Genomic DNA, 18885 nt, shown 5'->3' with positions numbered 1-18885 from the left:
CTCTTGCATATGATCAGTCATGCTGGACTCAACCTCCATTGCCAGGATCCCTAGTAACTGTTGACAGGACACCGAAGGCTATACGCTGCAACTTGTCAAATTTAAAGAGTGTGATTTTATCCCAACTCTGAACTCTTCCCATGAGGATTTCATTGTACATAGTGGCGTGGTGCCACATGAACAACCTTTATGTGTCAATGTTGTGTGTGTTAACGGATATGACAGTCTTGTTGGTTGGGTAACGACTTGTTGGGAAGGAAGATCGCCTCAGGCGTTCTGAGAGTGTTAAAATACAGCAGTCACTACGGTGGCCTGGGAGTGACAAAGTTCTGAGAAGATGCTTTCAGAAAAGTATGAATACTGAGGAGTTGGTGGAAAATGACAGGGGTGGACATTTATAGTGAGCACACTACTTTTGAACTGTATAAGCTCACGCTATGACACATTACATACAGTTCATGCACATTCAAATAAAACACCAGATGCTGACATGAGACTGGCCATGTGGATAATATTTTGAGGATTCCACATTTACAATGAGTTTACAATGAGCACGCGATGACTTTAAGCTTTTGGCAGTACAACTCAACTCAAAATAAAGATGTTCATAATGATTGACTAATCTAGGTGTGTGAGCTGGCCTGGGATATAAGTCAACACAAAACAAGGGTTTTTAACATAAGGAACCAATTACTCAGGTCTGCTCTTATAAATACCCGAGCGTTCACATTTAGCTGGAATACCCATATGGAACTTTGTGTTCTCGTTTACAGCTAAGATTATACTTTCTGCGTAGACTCAGGGGGATTGGGGTGGACAAGATCATCACGTTTCTATTTTACCAGCCTGTATTAGAGCGCCTAGTTAGGTATGGGATGTCTGCATGTTATGGCAATCTCAGTCTAGTTAAAATCCAAGCTTGCTTGTTTGGTACAGACCGCCATGAAAGTCAAGGGGAGGGAAGAACACTAGCCTCTCCAGTCTGAAGTATTTATTACTCTTAGATGCATCACAACACAGTCCATATATGAGCAGGCTGTTTCCAGGCAGGCACAGGAAATACTATCTGACCCATCTCATATTCTCCACACTGAATTTAAGCTTTTGCCCCCGGGCAGACAGTATAAAGCGCCCAATTGGAAACTCAAGCGTTTCAAATATTCCTTTGTGCGGACCTCAATCAGAATTGTGAATGATGTTAAGTGAGGCCGTAGGGGTTGTGTAATTGTGTCATGTTCCACTGGGCATGTGCAATATGGGTTGGGTAATATGTGGGATATGTGATGCGTTTTCTGTTTCTGTGATAGAGGCGATCTATGTGCAGCATCGAGCCCAAGACACATTTCCCTCAGGGGACGAAAGTAAATGTGTCGTATAACAACTCCATAGACAAACAAATATCAAACTCAAAAATGTATTAGGTACAGTATTAAAGTATGTAGAGAAAAGAAGCATGTCAGATTAATATCAAAGTAAATGAGAAATAGTATTCTTACTGTGATATTTATTATATACGCATGCTTGAATGTGTGTATGTATGTATATATATATACACACAGTATATATATATATATTCAAGCATGCGTATAAATATCAGACAGTAAGAATACTAGATTAGTTTGATGGCACTGGCAGCAGAGCGACAGGCAGTAATGTCCGTCAGGTACCGTACACCTGCACTGTCATTTATAAAATGATTGCATAGAATAAAACAATTAAAAAGGTTAAGTAGACTCATGACTGATGTCGGGATGTAGAGCAGCATAAATTCATCACCAAGCAAAAAATACATTTTTTAGAAGCTGCATTGTCGGTGCCCCGTCCGCCGTCATTACATGGATATACTTGACTCGCGCTGGATTTTAAATTTCTTCTACAGGCCTCCGAATTACACCAAAGTTCTTGGCGAGTCAAACGTCTTATATGCTTTAAATAAGACCCAGGTTGTCGAAAAAGAGCCTTCTCCTTTAAAAGGACTGCCTTCTCACCTCTGTTGAAATAGTCTGTTCAGACCAAACTGTGTGTATCTATAATCTGTTACACAAAAGGAACAAGATGCATGAAACAACTATTAGTGCAATTTGTCAGTTATACCATGCAATATGAATAATTTCAATGCAATCCGATTGCAAGTGAATGCATGCAATCTCCAAACCATTAGATGTTAATCTGAAATGATATGCAGACATGGTGAACCAGCTCTAGCAGGGCGAGTTCCCAGGAGGTTCTGAACTAATGCTGTTACAAATGCAGATCCTTCTAAACAAGTCCTTCTAATCAGACATCAGTGAAGACGTGTACATTTTTGCAAAAAGGTTTCTTTATTGTAATATACATATTGCTCTTCTTGAAAACATTAATTTCTACATCCATGCAATGTTAACTTTTTGGCTGGTGGCCCATTTCTTCATATGTCTTTAATGATAATCTCAATGTTTCTGACGCCTCTAGTTCGGAGATGACATCACCTGGGTGTCTGGACGTTGTGGCCACGCTCCACCTTTGTCCGATCTAAATGGCCACACTGTTCTCTACCAGCGCAGGGTCCATGTAGGTGTACGGGACTTTCAGACTGGCATTTCTGGCCTTGACAGATTCACTCAAGGCTTTGAGCTCCGCCTGGAATGCCTTTATCAACCTGCAGGGGGCGTCCTCACTGAAGTGCTCCTCAGGGTATTTACCAAGAGGGACCTAACCAGGAAATAAAAATGTTGATTTCACATTCTGATTCTAAGACGCACCAAACACACACTAGAGATTACTATATATTATCCAGATATGACTATTATCTACTCAAATATAATATTACTATATTTCAGGACAAACGTATGGGGTATTGGAGTTGCAGATATCGTACAGACTTACAAAGTCAGTGGACCGGCGGCTGAGAAGCCACATGACGGACATGCCATGAACCGTGGTGCTGACGTCCGTGAGGGTCTTCAGCAGTAGCGACTTGTTATAGTGGCCTTTACTACTGGGGGGAGGGAGTTGCAGGGAGATTGGGGTGTTGGGCATCCAGCCACCATAGTCAAACTGAGAGGAATAACGATTAGTGACAGTTAGGAATTTCATCAAAACTTGCAATTTGTGGGTGTGACAGTTGGGTAGTAGCTTTGTATTGAGATTACACATTGCATCGTTGCACCATATGAAAGCTGTATGAAGAGCCCAACATGCGGTTTGTTAAGAATTTAACTCTTAAGCCGGGCTTTGAACTAGCTGATCAAAAGTAAGCATTCTTCCTGTCAAATGAACTTCATTGCTCATTTAACAGGCTCCCTTTCCACTATAATGGAAGCAGACCAAGGCAGTATCAGTGCCATGGTGTTGAACTGCAGTGTCAATAACGCTTCACAGAGAAGCCTACAGTACCTGTCCACCGTTGACAGCCGAGTGCTGTCCTGAGCCGGTGAAGATCACCACGGTGACGATTTTGACAAGTTCCGCCACGGTTGTCAGAGACTGGGGGACTCCTGGACAATGAACAGAAACAAGTGATAAGAACGGAAAATAGTTACTTTGTAAATTGACTGACAAGCGTGTGGAAGAGATTACAGAAGCTAACATTCATGTGTGAGTGCCATCACTCATTCTTATTGTGATTCCCTGAACTTTAAATACCTGTACTCTTTCGGGACAGGAACCCATGGACATAGATGTCATTGATCCAGTTCTGCAGTTCAGAGTCCTTCTTGACCTCAGAGTCCGACTTGTAGTAGTGACCAATCACTCCCTCGACGAACCTACAGTACACACAAACCACAGCATGCGCCAGCCATCAGTTAACACACACAGAAAACACATACATTTACAGCAAACTGCAACTTGGCTTTTTGGAAAGCCACCAAAGACCTTGACAACACCCAAGAGACAGGAATAGCGTTTGTGACTTCGGCCGCGTTTCTCGAAACCTTCTTAGCGCCAAGAAGCTCCGAGTCTTCTTAAGGCTCGCGAAACAAGCAAACGGGAGCCTTAAGACTCTGAGCTTCTTAGCGCCAAGAAGGGTTTCGGGAAACGCGGCCATCGTCTTTGGCCTCAGATGAAGCCCATCCATATAGTGCACTGAGGCGCTGCAGAAGTGAAGCTGTCCGTGAGCAGTACTACCTGTGGATGATGTCCCACATCTTGAGTCCGTCATCCCTGTAGTAGAAGTTGGGGACTGACTCCAGGCCGCGTGCAGCGATGTCCTCCGGCATGCAGAGGGAGCTGTAGTGGAACGAGGACAGCGCTCTCCGTAGGATGGTGAACATCCCCTCTCCTCCCGAGGCTGTGAACTGGATAAACACAAGGTACTCTACTGTACAAAGAGGTGCCAATAACATTGTAGATTTAGGACTACTTTAATACATACATTGAGCAGTTATTTATTTGAACCAGAAAAAGTTATGACCAACAGTAAGCATAACGTACAATATTTTCATATGCATGAAATACAGTATGTTCATACACTCAAATGTCATCAATGTATTGAATATTGCTTGAATTATGCAGAGTTGTGATTTACCAGTAGGTATTTTGTAGACAACAATATTGCAGTGTTTACTCCCTTATAAGGGAAAACCTAAAATAATCTTTGAGCGGCAGCCCGAAGCAAAAGATGGAGACCTACACCTCCCATCGTGTCCTGTATGTCCTTCATATACATTTTCAGGGCTCTCTAGATTGCAGGACATTGCGGTTATAGGTGAACAACAACTCAAATCGCCATCAGAGAGGTACATCCATCTATCCCTTTTTCTTGTAAAAAACATGCACCACCACTGCAATCCTGCAACATAAAGCTTGTTCTATTGATGCAGTATGTTGGGAACTTCTTACCTGAGTGAAGACTCCAGCTTTTGATATCAGTAGCCTTCTGGCCATGACGTCAATTTGAAGAGTGTAGCGGGTGTGAGGAATGAGAAGCTGAAGCAGAAAACATAAAATTGTTGTGGTTTTCGGTCCTTAATGACTTCCTTCAAAGTATTAAATTGCACTCTCGTACATGATTAGATTTCCTGGGCCGGGGCCCCATTTGCAAATTACTGCTTAAAATGCAAGTTTGGTTGGACTGATCCTGGTAGCTGGACACTTTAGCAAACTTCTGTTGATTTTAGCTCAAGGCGACTGGTCAGGACAAGCCAGGATAGGGCCAGCTTCCAGCAACGCAAACTTCAGACCACCCTTTGATTGTCCAATCATTATGTGTCAATGTCATTATCTAAAATGTTATATGCAAGTGATATTCATCATAGCTTCAGTTTACTGCAGTTAGCCCGGGATGAAGTGTTGTCTGATGGTTTGTCAATAAAACACCCAAGTCTCGAAACAGAAAATCTATCATCTGCCTGTTCCATTCTCAATTTCCTTAAACTTCAATAATATCACAAGTATTATACAATGAAATGTGTAAGAACTTGTGAGGATGTTGTAAAGAGGTCTAACATGGAGAGCTCTCCTGTTCTGTCTGTTATTCGTAGCTGCTGAATCGTACGGATATTTCCTTACACCAAAATAATGGGTAAGGAAAGTGGGGTAAATTGTCTCCAGATAAAACATCTGTCATCAAACATCTAACCATAACCCTGACATGTTCTTGATTCTGACAATATGGAGGACATCTCCAGTCTACTAGCCTTGAAGAGGGGGTGGACCGAGGGTAGGTTTCGCAGCAAGGCCACAGCGAACACCTCACAGAGGAGGTGTGTGCGCAGCAGGTGGACGTTGAGCTGGTGCTCGCTGAAGTCTGCGCTCCTCACGAAGGTCTTGGCCATCAGCCAGTCGTACTCGGAGTCCGTGGGTAAGAAGATGGGGTTGTCGTTTCCTGGCTTCTGCTTCAACTGCGGATGCAAGAAGAAAGGTGTCACAGACAAACCTGCTAGCAAAATCATGGCTATTATTGTATGGAAATCATGGTTGTTATTGTATGCAGGTATAATGTACAAAGATGGGTACCTGGATGGCGATGGGCATCAGCTTGTTGTCCAGGGTCTTATGCAGAAGAACAAGAGGGGCGGCCAGGTACTGCTGTCTCCCGTGGATCACGTTAGCAGTTACTCCATCCAGACGCTTGTAGTCGACCAGGAAGATGTTTCCTTCCTGTTAAAAAGATCAACTCTAGATCAACTCAGACTTGAGTAAAATACTGTACAATTAGAAATAAGTCAGATCGAAGGTGCTTTATTGGTCATATGTACATGGTATAGGTTCCATGTAATGGAATTCTGCCAGATGCTTGGGGTGCGCTCGTTTTAGTGGACCCCTCTGTTGTCGTCTTCCTCATCAAACAAATACAAACCTTCATTTCTTTGGTTAGGCTGCATGATCCTTTAAGGGTGGGTCTGACCATGTCGTCGGTGACCGGAAAGTTCTCTGGCAGCTTCGAGCACCGTTGGATGATCATGGGATTGACTCCGTTCAGGAACTGGTAGCCAAATAACTCGTCCTTCTTCCAGTGCTCATGGACGTACTCTGGAGAGTCATCAAGTTGTGTTACTGTGTTTGTGAACTGTACAATACACATTTTATGTAGCACATTCTGCGTCAGTGCTCTGCATCTCCTGGTTCAGATTAACAGACTTTTTAAGGCAAGCCAGTCGGCACAATTGCATTTCCACAATCGGCCCCAGTTTCTCCAGCTATTCTCCCACTACAGCAGACACCTTGGACAGGCAACAACCCTCATTCTGGAAGCTGGGTCTGCATGGTGCTGCTTCACCAACTACGAATTATGGCTTCAAGTCAACGCTCTGTTCTTAAACTGAGCACTTGTCTGTCAGTGTCCAAACCTGAGATCGATGTCTTGTTGCATAAGAAGACTTCACCGATGTCATCAAAGTTTTCCCAAAGCTCCTCAGAATCCACGTACCCCTTCAGGTCCAGCGCTGTAAGTCTGCATGGGAAAGCAGAGCAGAACATCACGCAACACAATACAACAAAAGCAACATACTGTAATAAGACAACACAATACAAGGGTTAAGGAAGGAAGAAGTATAACAACCCAGAAGTATGACAATCCAGAATTATTGCACCTTGTACAAATATCATTTATGGTATACCTGGTTCAAAAAAATCAACGCCTTATCGCTGAATAAGGTTCAGTTATTAAATGAGCGATGCTGGTATAAGGAACAGACACGGACACAGACACGTTGAAACTCACGCTGCTACTGCAGTGAAGCGGAACTGGACGTCCTTGGTGAAGGAGAACTGGACCTCGTAGGGCAGAGAGAGCGGGTTGTCTGCTTTTATGCCGTGGGGAATCCCCTCCCCATGCACATGCCAGCTGGGAAATAACACAGCATGAGAGAGACGAGGGCAGAGCAAGTGAGGCAAGATGCTGCCTAAAATGTCATCAATTCAGATTCAGAATTAGATGAAAAATACATGTAGGCTGTAAACGAGAAAAATAAATAGCCCCCTTTGTTTGAAAGCTATGTATCAGTGTGATTTCCTGGTAAGTCTCTCCATGGCAAAACGCTGACGACATATTAATTATGTTGATGTAATCATCTACACGACCCTTCAACTGACAGTAAACTCACCAGTTCACCAGTAATCCTTGTCCCTGGACTTGAGTTGGTCCAACCTGCACTGTATGGCCAGAGGATGCTTGTCTTCAAACACCCTGCGCGCTGGAGCAAAGAAAGAAATGCAGTAAGAGACATACTGTCCACCAACCTTATGTCCAACCATGAAGAGCCATCTGACCTTTGCCCTCTCTGAACCGGTGCTTGTCCTGGTCTGTGATCCACCGGTAGATGGGGAAGTGGGCCGTGTCCCCCTCCGGCATCTCCACGGTGATCTTTGAACAGAACCAGGCGTCGGCAGGGTCACCCTCATCAAGCTTCTGCTTGAGTTCTACCACCAACAGCTCGCCCAGGGAGGCGGGGCAGGAAACGGTAAATAAATCACTCTGTAGAGAGAGATAGGAAGTGTGAGAACAAGGAAGGACTGTTAAGAGTATGCTAAGGCATCGAGCTCATCCTACGCTCATCCATTAACAATGGGATGCATGCCTTGTTGCCGACTGATACAGTACACAAGCCAGACTATGATCTGTGATCATCTCAGACTTACCGCCCCTGGGAAGAAACCTCCCTTCAAGTTCCTCAGTTGCTTATGATCACTCTCTGCCTTAGTGCCCATCATTTTTATGGACAGCGTGTGCATAAATGATCCAGCACTGACCATTTTGCCAGTTACCACGGTCACCTTGTAGTCAGCCATTTGGATTCTGGGGAAGAGGAGGTTCAGAATCAGAACTGGTAGCATCGAAGGACCCTTGTTTGAATTGTGTGTAATATCTCACTAAAACAGATTAATCACACCATGGAATATACATATCAATGAATCTGACATTGAAACAGCAGTGATGTGTTCCATAGTTTACTGTACTCCTAGTAGGAGCTTCTACTTCAAGCTCTGATTCACTACTGGCCTATTAGCTACTAAATCCTGAAGGACACCGTTTTAGGTGTAGTGGTAGAAGGTTTGAACACCTATTGGGCACATTAATTGACACCGTTCTAAATCAAATAAATTCTGAAATATCAACAATAGCAATAAACAATCATATCAATAAACCATAATCCAAAGCAATAAACACCATGAACATACAAAAGAGAACATACAACCCTCCTCGATAAAGCCAACAAAAAGCAAACTAATCCATCAATTAGTGCGGTGAATCAAAGAAACAAACAAACAATCAAGCAAGCCAACAATAGCCAGGCCATGTGGCCGTTTACAAGCAAAATACAAGCCTGTTCTTCCCAACAACAACATAAGAAACAATCCAACTGAAACCCGACAGGCTACTTACTTACGTTAATAACGTGCACAAAGCAGGCAATTAATGTGAGAATGGTGAGCGCAGTGTCCCACAGTGACTACTGCTGACAACTGAAATGACTGAACCTCAGCCCCTGCTATTTATCTGTGGGGTTTCCCACATCCCACAGGTGAAGGAATCAGCCGTGACCTATCAGCACATTCAAAAAGTAGAACAATGGTTTGCTCTCTTTTCAACTAGTCCAGAGAATTGATTTGTATCAGGTGTGTGAGCCAAATGTATGTAAGAATAAAACATGTTTCCTGTAACAGTATTCTTACTCTCTTACCTTTGTATTCTCTTGGTCCTGTACCTTTAGGAATCCACTAATTGGTAGCCTGCCCTGATAAATAGGGATCCAGGTGTGTGCTGTTGTGTATTTAGACGTTTTAATAGTCTTCACATACATTAGAAATAAACTATATTCACTCTGTGTATCTCAATGATAGCTGATTGAACACTGACAGACAAAGCCGGGCTTGTGTGTGTAAATCAGAAGCTAGGCCTTGGCTCTCACAGAGTAGACGCGGATAGCATGTTAAGGTACAGTAGTGTGTAAGATTGACCATAGGGACTAGGACGTGAGGGACCATATGACAGGCGTATAATTCACGATTTGATAAGTGAACACAGAATATTAAAACTTACGTTTGTAATGAATAGATAGAGAATAGTGGACAAGACTAAAGTTATTGGATTTAATAGTCTTTGGAGAAGTGGACAAGGGAGGTAGGAAAGTGCCCGACAAAAAGTGGGAGCGATAAGGTACATTAAACTTAGATATGGCATCAGACAGCCAAATCAAGTTACAGTTGGAAAAACCTAAAGATATTGGACAGAAGAGTGGGCACTGCCCTAACTTTTAATAAGCTAGACCATAAATCTGAACGCCCCCTGTGACAACTGATGGAAGCACTCTACACTTTTTGGTAGCACTTATTTTGTGTATAGCACTATGTTTTCAAAAGATTGAGACTATATTTTTTCACCCTTCACCTTTGTGGATATTCCATTTTTCCTCATGTTAGTGTGCAAGCTCCTTCCCTTTCTATCCATCGGCAGATTCAAATAAACACAACAATGAATAGACAAAATGCTCTTAACAATGATTAGGGATTTAATACTGCGACATTTATCAGAGCACAAACAGTAGAGTACATCATTATCACCATTATGCATCAAGCACCAAAAAGACAATACCACATCATTAATTTTAAAACAATATTTTTGGGTCAATGTTTTTATTTCATTAAGTGTTGACAGTGTCGGCTGTTCCCTTATTAAAGTGGAGAGAGAGAGAGAGAGAGAGAGGGAGAGAGAGAGAGAGAGAGAGAGAGAGAGAGAGAGAGGGAGAGAGAGAGAGAGAGAGAGAGAGTGTGTGTGTCAGATCTGTGGCGAGGGGACAGTCAGCAGGCCAGTGGGCTTTATCTTGAGAGAGAGAGAGAGAGATAGATAGAGAGTGTGTGTGTGTGTGTGTGTGTGTCAGATCTATGGCGAGGGGACAGTCAGCAGGCCAGTGGGCTTCATCTTGAGAGAGAGAGAGAGAGAGAGAGAGAGAGTGTGTGTGTGTGTGTGTGTGTGTGTGTGTGTGTGTGTGTGTGTGTGTGTGTGAGTGTGTGTGTGTGTGTGTGTGTGTGTGTCAGATCTGTGGCGAGGGGACAGTCAGCAGGCCCGTGGGCTTCATCTTGAGAGAGAGAGAGAGAGAGAGAGAGAGAGAGAGTGTGTGTGTGTGTATGTGTGTGTGTGTGTGTGTCAGATCTGTGGCGAGGGGACAGTCAGCAGGCCTGTGGGCTTCATCTTGTTGATGCCTCCATCTAGAGTGCAGACCCTTGGGTAGTTCACCTTCACTAGGTGGGCGGAGAACTGGGGACAGAAAGAGCAGGAGAAATCCTAAACATGTTGTGAAAAATCATCAATCATGAACGTTCAAAAAATGTTAAACAAAAACAAAAGGAGCTGTGGGCTAGCCGGGGTTTGTAAAGCACTGCTACAATCATTTATTCAACTTTCGTTCAGCCCCCGGCCACACTGGTCATTCAGAAACCCGACTGAGAATATATTGTGGTCATTATCCGTTCTGATCCATATGGATGAGATCTTCCAGTCATGCTGAACTCAAACTCTGTCGCTAGGAAACTCAATCCGAACTCAACCTTCATGTGTCAATGTTGTTGTGTGTGTCAACGGTTTAGGTATGACAGTTTTGTTGGTTGGGTAATGACTAGTTGGGAAAGAAGATCTTCTCAGGCGTTCTGAGAATGTTAAAATACAGCACAGTCACTACGGTGGCCTGTGAGTGACATTAACGCTCAGAAAAGATGCTTTTGGGAGGAAAAAAAAGTATGAATACTGAGGAGTTGGTTGAGAAATTATGGAGAGTTACAGTATGGGGTTGGACATCAATGACCACACTTTAAATCTTTGGAACAGTATAGCTCACATCTTAGGATACACAACATGTTCGGGCTTATGGTGCGTTCGTTTATAACTGGGAGGTGGCAAATTGCGACTTGCTACTAGGAATGATTAAATAAAACGCTGCATGAACTCGCACTTCCTCGTCGCAAATTCGGATATGTTTCTCAGCCCCCAGTTGCCGGCTGATGTCAATATCATATCATCATCATATCATTCGCTATAGCTCGAATGCACACAGGTCGGAGGTAGGTATTTTGCCACTTGCGACTTGCCACGTCCGACCACAAACGAACGCACCATTAGACCTCTTCAAATAAAAGACCAGGAGATGCTGACATGTGACCCGACATGTGAGACTGACCATGTGGATAATAATATTTTGAGGATTCCATGTTTTTCAAGCGGAGCAGCACTCTCATACTTCAGTGATCTTCAGACCTCGTCAGAGGGAGAGCGCCATGACATGACTTTAGGCTTTTGGCAGCACAACTCAACTCAAAATAAAGATGTTCATAATGATGATTGACTAATCTAGGTGTGTGAGCTGGCCTGGGATAGAAGTAAACACATACTACACAAGGTTTCTTAACAACGCCACTGGCAATATTAAACTGAAAATGTATTTTATATAAATCAATAATAAAAAATAATATATATATATATATATATAATTTATTTATTTGTTAGTTTATTTATTTATTAGGTATTATGTAGGTATTATGTGGCAGATTAATATTACAATATCATAGTAAGTAAATCAGAATATTAAAAGCATTCTAATAACTATCTGACATTAAGAATACTATATGAATATGAAATGTGTAAATGTACAGTAATCATGCCTGAAACCTCAAAGTCATGTCAGGATGTAGACCAGACAGCCCACGCATTCATCACTAATGCATTCATGTGGATGACCTTGTGACCCTTCTTCAAACAGCATTTGTCAAAAGAAAACCCATGTTTGCCTGGCAGGAAAGAACACATATCTCACAGCTACATCTCTCTGAGATGGTGGAGAGAGGTGATTACTACACACACACACACACACACACACACACACACACACACACACACGAACACGCACACGCACACACACAGTGAAGGAAAGAATATTACCTCAGAGAAGCAGCTGGCTTGTATATATATATATATTATACAGTGAACAGTCAAGTCTGGTGACAGCCATGGTCTTCCAGCAGACTGTAATCCCCTCATTGTGCCTTGGTAAACAGCTCAACTGTCGGAGCGCACCGTGAAATACACTGACAGGCTATCTGTCTGCTTCACGTTAGCGCTAAAACCAAGTGAATGAGCCCGGGCATCCGGAAGTACACATACTGTAAGGTTAGAGAGGAAAGAGAGATGGAAAGAGGGATGAGCGAGAGAGAGAGAAAGAGAGAAGAGAGAGAAAGAGAGAGAAAGAGAGAGAAAGAGAGAGAGAAAGAGAAAGAGAGAAGGTGAAGAGGGAGTGTGTTGGTGACCTGGTGGGAGGAGATAGGAAAGGGCGATGCACTTGAGTCAGATCTTATTGACAAAGGGCAACTCACTCACACATACATGCGCGCACACACACACACACACACGCGACACGCACACATGCGTGCGCGACGCACACACGCGTGAGGTAATGTCAACACATGGGGCAGAGAGAGAGAGAGAGAGAGAAAGAGAGAGAGAGAGAGAGAGAGAAAGAGAGAGAAGGGAAGGACTCTTTGCAGCGTTTTGTTCAGACCCTGTCATCTGAGCTATTCATTTCTACACACAGGGGAGTCTGAGGGAGAGACGGCCCGTTTCTCAAATCTACCTTCTAAGCCGCTGCTTCTAGAGGCCAGTGCGGCGTTGACAGCGCGGTAATAGCTTCCTTTCATGAGGGAATACCGAACCACTAGCAACCACCTTCCAATGACTTTTCCCTTACTTTCTGTATGGGTATACAGTCAGTATTGTAAGTGCCGCACCGCATCCGCCTCTTGACGGAAGAAGACGCGTCGAACACCCTCGTCCTCGTGGGAGGTCATTTGACACGTGACACGGTTTCAGACTGTATTAGCGTGAAGCAAGGGCTGATTACTGAGGCAAGGTTTAACAGCAGGGAGCCGCGGTTTTCCAAGGTGGCCCTTGGATGTCATTAGGCGCGGTATGGTGGGAGGGTGCTCTGTTCTGGGAGAGGCGCCAGTGGAGACTGTCGCTATATACTCATCCCCAATTATACAGAAGTCTCTCTCTTTCGGTGTCTCTCCCTCTCTCTCTCTCTGTTGTGTTTCTCATGCTCTCTCACTGTATCATCCCTTCTCTCTCTCTGTACCCTCGCTCTCCAACCCCCCCCCTCTCTCTCCTCCTCTCTCCCCCCCCCCCCCGCCTCCCTCCACCTCTCTCTCTCTCTCTATCCCCCCCCCCTCTATCTTCATCCCTCTCTTCCCCTCGCCCTCTCTCCCTGTACCCCTCCCTCTCGCCCCCTCTCCCTGATAGAAAGTATATTTCTGTGTTTGGTTCGGTGCACCCCTAGACAGATATGACCTTTAACGATCCCCGTAGGAGACACTAAACAAACCGGTGTGTACTATACGCCGGAGTGGGAGAAGGAGGAGGTGGAGGAGGAGGAGGAGGAGAATCATTTATACTCGGGGCTCATTCTACTTTGGCTGGAAGCTACATGTCCACTCCGGACCAGACTCCCGTCAGGTGAATGGATGCGGATCTCGGCTCCTTCCTGTCCCGGCGGGAGGCGCAGGAGGAGGCTGGACTCGTCCCGGCCGGTCTCCTGCTCAGGTCGCCCGCTGCCCTTGACAAACACTCGTCCCCCTGCGCCGTCTGCGTCAGGCTGGCAGCCTGTCAGGGCCGGCTCCCTCCAAGGACGCAGGGCTGAATGTTTATCTGCCCGTTTGTCTGAGCCGACTGCCTGTCGCATTACCTAGCCGTCTGTCTGTCTGTCTGTCTGTCGGACTGTCTGCTGGCTTGGCTGTTACCTGTCTGTCTGCATACTTGTCTGTCGGACTGCCTGTCAGTCTGTCTGACAATGCCAGTTGCCTGCCTGTCTGTCTTATTACTGTATATATCCTACTGTCTGTCTGTCTGTCTGTCTGTCTGTCTGTCTCTCTGATGGGCAGCCTGTCTCATCATTCGCGTCTTTGACTGTTTCATATTCTCCCAGAGGCGCAGCTCAGACTCAGTGTAATGATGGGAGATGTCAGCCATGTTTGTTTGTGGCCTCTCACAAACTCCACAGTTACTTCCCCGGGTTTGCTGACCTTGCTTTAAACCAGAACATTCAGATCAATAGCACACTGAGTCTGAGGTTGTTTGCTTTACTGTTCACAACTTGCAGCACAGGAGGACATTTACTATTCACACCTAGCAACTCTGTGTGTGTGTGTGTGTGTGTGTGTGTGTGTGTGTGTGTGTGTGTGTGTGTGTGTGTGTGTGTGTGAGTGAGTGAGCGTGCACGCGTAGGGAGTTCTCACCAGGACGGCGCTCTTCATGGAGTGGCCGATGACCACGATGACGCGGCCCCTGAAGCTCTGCAGGGTCCCGGTGGCGGGGCACTGGACCAGCTCCCCGTCCGGAGCGAAGGCCGAGCTGTAGGGGATGTTCACGCTGCCCGACACGTGGCCTCGGCTGAAGCTGAGCGGAGGTCAGGTTAAGGGATGGAACACAAGCCTTAAAGGGACGACGGAACACACGCCTTAAAGGGACGGGACACAAGCCTTAAAGGGACGGGACACAAGCCTTAAAACGGACGGGACACAAGCCTTAAAACGGACGGAACACACCTTAAAGGGACAGGACACACGCTTTAAAGGGACGGGACACATACCTTAAAGGGACGGGATACAAGCCTTAAAAAGGATGGGACACACGCCTTAAAGGGATGGGACACAAGCCTTAAAGGGACGACGGAACACACGCCTTAAAGGGACGGGACACATGCCTTAAAGGGACGCTAATGCTGTGATACACTCAGTTGCCCCTTTATTAACTACAGCTATCTAGTACCGGGTAGGACCGCCTTTTGCCTCCAGAACAGGTCTGGATTCTTCGCAGCATGGATTCAACCAGGTGCCCTTCTGCACCCCGCTGTTGTAAACAGCTGTTTTTTGAGCATCTGTGGCCTGTCCTCAACATCTCACACACAAGAGTTTTTCGTCCACAGAACTGCTGTTCACTGGATTTTTTGGGGGGGGGGGGGTTTATCGCGGCAGTCTCTGTTAACAGAGTTAACAGAAGTAGTGTGTGAAAATCCCCAGGAGAGCACTGCCCATCCTAATTTTTGGCCAAACAACAACTAAACCTCTCCACCACGTCTACATACTTCATTGAATTGAGTTGCAGCCACATGATTGGCTGTTTGGAGGAGCAGGCCATTTGCGACAACAAGCAGGTGCACCGACTGCAATGAAGAGCCAACAATACGGTTCAAGCATCTGCACTTAACAAGTTAACTCTAAACATTGTTTTCGAGAGACTTTGAAACAACATGACACGGTATGCCGTGCTGCGGATACAAAGCACCAGGTCTCTTTATATCGAGCCAGTTCCATTCTCCTGATGAACAAAAACACAAACAAAAAACCCTGACGTTTAATCCCTTCAGTAAGGGGGGGGGGAAAAGAACACAGGAGAACCAACACCACTTATTTTTTTTCTTTTAACGGATGTAAGGACAGCGCCGCCGGACCTGATTTAAACGCCGGGCCGCGCTGGTGAGGCATTGAGCTGTTGGGGGGCCGCCGCTTGGATTTACAGGGTAATACATCGACGAGGCCCCCCGCCCGCGTCCCCAGGCTATTACACTCTCCATAAAACACGGCGACGCTCAGCGCTAGGCGCCCCCCCACCCCCCCCCCCCACGATCTCCCTCTGCAGTGAGGAACAGGCCTGGGTCTAAATACTGTTTGAGAATATTTTCAAATGACTTATCCCGGCTTGATGGCTCGTCGGGTACAACGGAACCAATGAGCTTTGCCACCGGATACTCCAGGTAGACTCAAGCAAACGCTGAAGTGATTAAAATGATTTTGCGTGGTACTCGGTCCCAGGTCTGGTGAGAGAGAGGTTATTGAGAAGTGTGGGGAGTTTCTGTCATCTCTATTTACTCATCGCTTTATTGTTTTTTTCATTCAATTAAGCCACTTCATCAATCATTTCAAATCATCACGACTCTTCAATCACCGCCAGGAGAAACCTTCTCTATTAGATATTATAACCTGGTTCCTCTGTCTCTCCCCCCTCTCTCCCTCCCAACCCACCTCTCTCTCCATCTCTCACCCCCCGTCCCAGCCCACCTCTCTCTCCATCTCTCACCCCCCCTCCCAACCCCCCCCCCCTCCCAACCCACCTCTCTTTCCATCTCTCACCCCCCTCCAAACCCCCCCCCTCCCAACCCACCTCTCTCTCCATCTTTCACCCCCCCTCCAAACCCCCCCCCTCCCAACCCACCTCTCTCTCCATCTCTCACCCCCCCTCCCAACCCACCTCTCTCTCCATCTCTCACCCCCCCTCCAACCCCCCCCTCCCCCCTCTCTCTCAGTGCCAACACAGGAGCTGGAACACTGTCATTACAGTTCATGATAACCAGCTTGTTCTTTGTTCTCACACTACAGAATAATAATACTTGAATGAGCTGAGTGAGGTTGCTCCTCTCCCAGGTGAGACTGGGGAATGAGCTGAGTGAGGCTGCTCCTCTCCCAGGTGAGACTGGGGAATGAGCTGAGTGAGGCTGCTCCTCTCCCAGGTGATGCTGGGGAATGAGCTGAGTGAGGCTGCTCCTCTCCCAGGTGAGACTGGGGAATGAGCTGAGTGAGGCTGCTCCTCTCCCAGGTGAGACTGGGGAATGTGCCTGTGGGCGGCTGGGACAGACTGGACCCAGACTGGGAGAGAACCAGTTAGGAGAGATATCAGACTGGACCCAGACTGGGAGAGAACCAGTTAGGAGAGATATCAGACTGGACCCAGACTGGGAGAGAACCAGTTAGGAGAGATATCAGACTGGACCCAGACTGGGAGAGAACCAGTTAGGAGAGATATCAGACTGGACCCAGACTAGAAGAGAACCAGTTAGGAGAGATATCAGACTGGACCCAGACTAGAAGAACCAGTTAGGAGAGATATCAGACTGGACCCAGACTAGAAGAACCAGTTAGGAGAGAGATATCAGACTGGACCCAGACTGGGAGAGAACCAGTTGAGAGATATCTGACTGGACACCAACACTCCTCTGCATCTACATCTCCCTGAGCTCCAGACTAGAAGAGAGGAAGCTACTGTAAGGCTGATCAAAGACATGCACCAGCCTCCCCATCCACTCCTCAGCATCCTCCCTCCTAGCAAGGGAGAAAGGTCTGGTCAAAGACATGCACCAGCCTGCCCATCCACTCCTCAGCATCCTCCCTCCTAGCAAGGGAGAAAGGACCAGCCTGCCCATCCACTCCACAGCATCCTCCCTCCTAGCAAGGGAGAAAGGTCTGGCCGGTTTCTTAGATATGTCAGTCAGTTGTCGCTCACACAAACTACAACAAACAGACTTTATAACTCTCTATAATATTATATATTTATGTTTTTATATGTGTTTGCATTTTGTGTTTTATGCATCTCTGTATTTTGTATATTCTGCACAATTCAATTTGTAAAGATTGTGAGGCAAAATTATTCAACTCAAACACAAACTTAGAAACAGTTATTAGAGATATCTTACTGGACCCAGACTTCAGAAGAGAACCAGTTATTAGAGATATCTGACTGGACCCAGACTTCAGAAGAGAACCAGTTATGAGAGATATTTGACTGGACCCAGACTTCAGAAGAGAACCAGTTATTAGAGATATTTGACTGGACCCAGACTTCAGAAGAGAACCAGTTGAGAGAGAGATATCTGCGCTTGCAAAAAAACAGCTCCAGCAGAACAGAAAAGACAAGAAAGAGAGGAGGAGAGAGAGGATAAGAAAATGAAGAGCCAACGGAAGCTGAATCTCAGAGTGGGAAGGAGGGAGGGAAAAAAGAAGGGAGGGAGAAAGGGAGGGAGGGAAGGTGGGAGGGAGAAAGGGAGGGAGGGAAGGTGGGAGGGAGAAAGGGAGGGAGGGAAGGAGAGAGGGATGGAAGGTTTGTAAATCGATATAATGAGGAGGGAGACGGGCCCAGAGAAAACACTGGAGCTTCTGGACACTGGGGGGAACAGTGAAAGTGAGCGCCGGGCGTGCAAGCCAGAGAAAGGTAGAACAACGGAGAGAGAGAGGAGAGAGAGAGAGAGAGAGAGAGAGAGAGAGAGAGAGAGAGAGAGAGAGAGCCTGGCGTAATTGAATAATCACTCTCCTCCAGGAGAGAGAAACAGAAGGAGGCAGAGAGAGAGAGGGAGAGAGAGAGAGAGAGAGAGAGAGAGAGAGCTGTTTCAGAAGTGTAGTTAGCGTCCGTTATTGCTACATATTTTAAGATGAGTGGTGATCGGGGCCGTTCTGTCGGAGCAATTAGAGCCGTGGACTAAATCATTTGTGAACGGGGGGACGTTTAGGGCCCCATTACAGCGGAGTCAGCATTATCTGAGTCTCACTTCTCTCTGGAGATTTAAACTTCTGTTTTACTCACCGTGGGGAAGCTGGAAACGTACGTTGTTTTTGTTTTAAACAGACAGGTAAAACGGCCATTGCCTTTCCAATAGG

The 18885-nt window shown here is 45.9% G+C and overlaps 2 protein-coding genes across 2 annotated transcripts in view; both read right to left on the bottom strand.

The window, feature by feature from the left end:
- Window positions 1–2511: 2511 nt before the first annotated feature.
- On the bottom strand, window positions 2512–8211 carry LOC311322377 (polyunsaturated fatty acid lipoxygenase ALOX8-like; the record flags this gene model as incomplete). Its single annotated transcript, XM_084454443.1, has 14 exons — window positions 2512–2691; window positions 2866–3036; window positions 3376–3476; window positions 3625–3746; window positions 4108–4277; window positions 4822–4908; window positions 5619–5822; window positions 5938–6081; window positions 6281–6453; window positions 6807–6874; window positions 7145–7267; window positions 7535–7616; window positions 7693–7897; window positions 8173–8211. 14 exons carry the CDS (start codon window positions 8209–8211, stop codon window positions 2512–2514), a joined length of 1869 nt encoding a protein of 622 aa, XP_084310569.1.
- Window positions 8212–9972: 1761 nt separating this feature from the next.
- Window positions 9973–18885, bottom strand: part of tbck (TBC1 domain containing kinase) — a 33665-nt gene continuing 24752 nt past the window's right edge. The window contains exons 23-25 of the mRNA XM_084454442.1: window positions 15051–15072; window positions 14698–14857; window positions 9973–10678 (exon numbers count right to left, since the gene is read on the bottom strand). Of these exons, the coding sequence (XP_084310568.1) occupies window positions 10568–10678; window positions 14698–14857; window positions 15051–15072 (293 nt within the window). The 3' untranslated portion in view covers window positions 9973–10567. The remainder of the gene's footprint in view (window positions 10679–14697; window positions 14858–15050; window positions 15073–18885) is intronic.

The sequence above is a fragment of the Borostomias antarcticus genome (genome assembly GCF_949987555.1).
Source record: "Borostomias antarcticus genome assembly, chromosome: 20".
NCBI classification, from domain to species: Eukaryota; Metazoa; Chordata; class Actinopteri; order Stomiiformes; family Stomiidae; genus Borostomias; species Borostomias antarcticus.
Note: the sequence above shows the minus strand (reverse complement) of the source record. Positions and strands in the feature narration are given on the sequence as shown.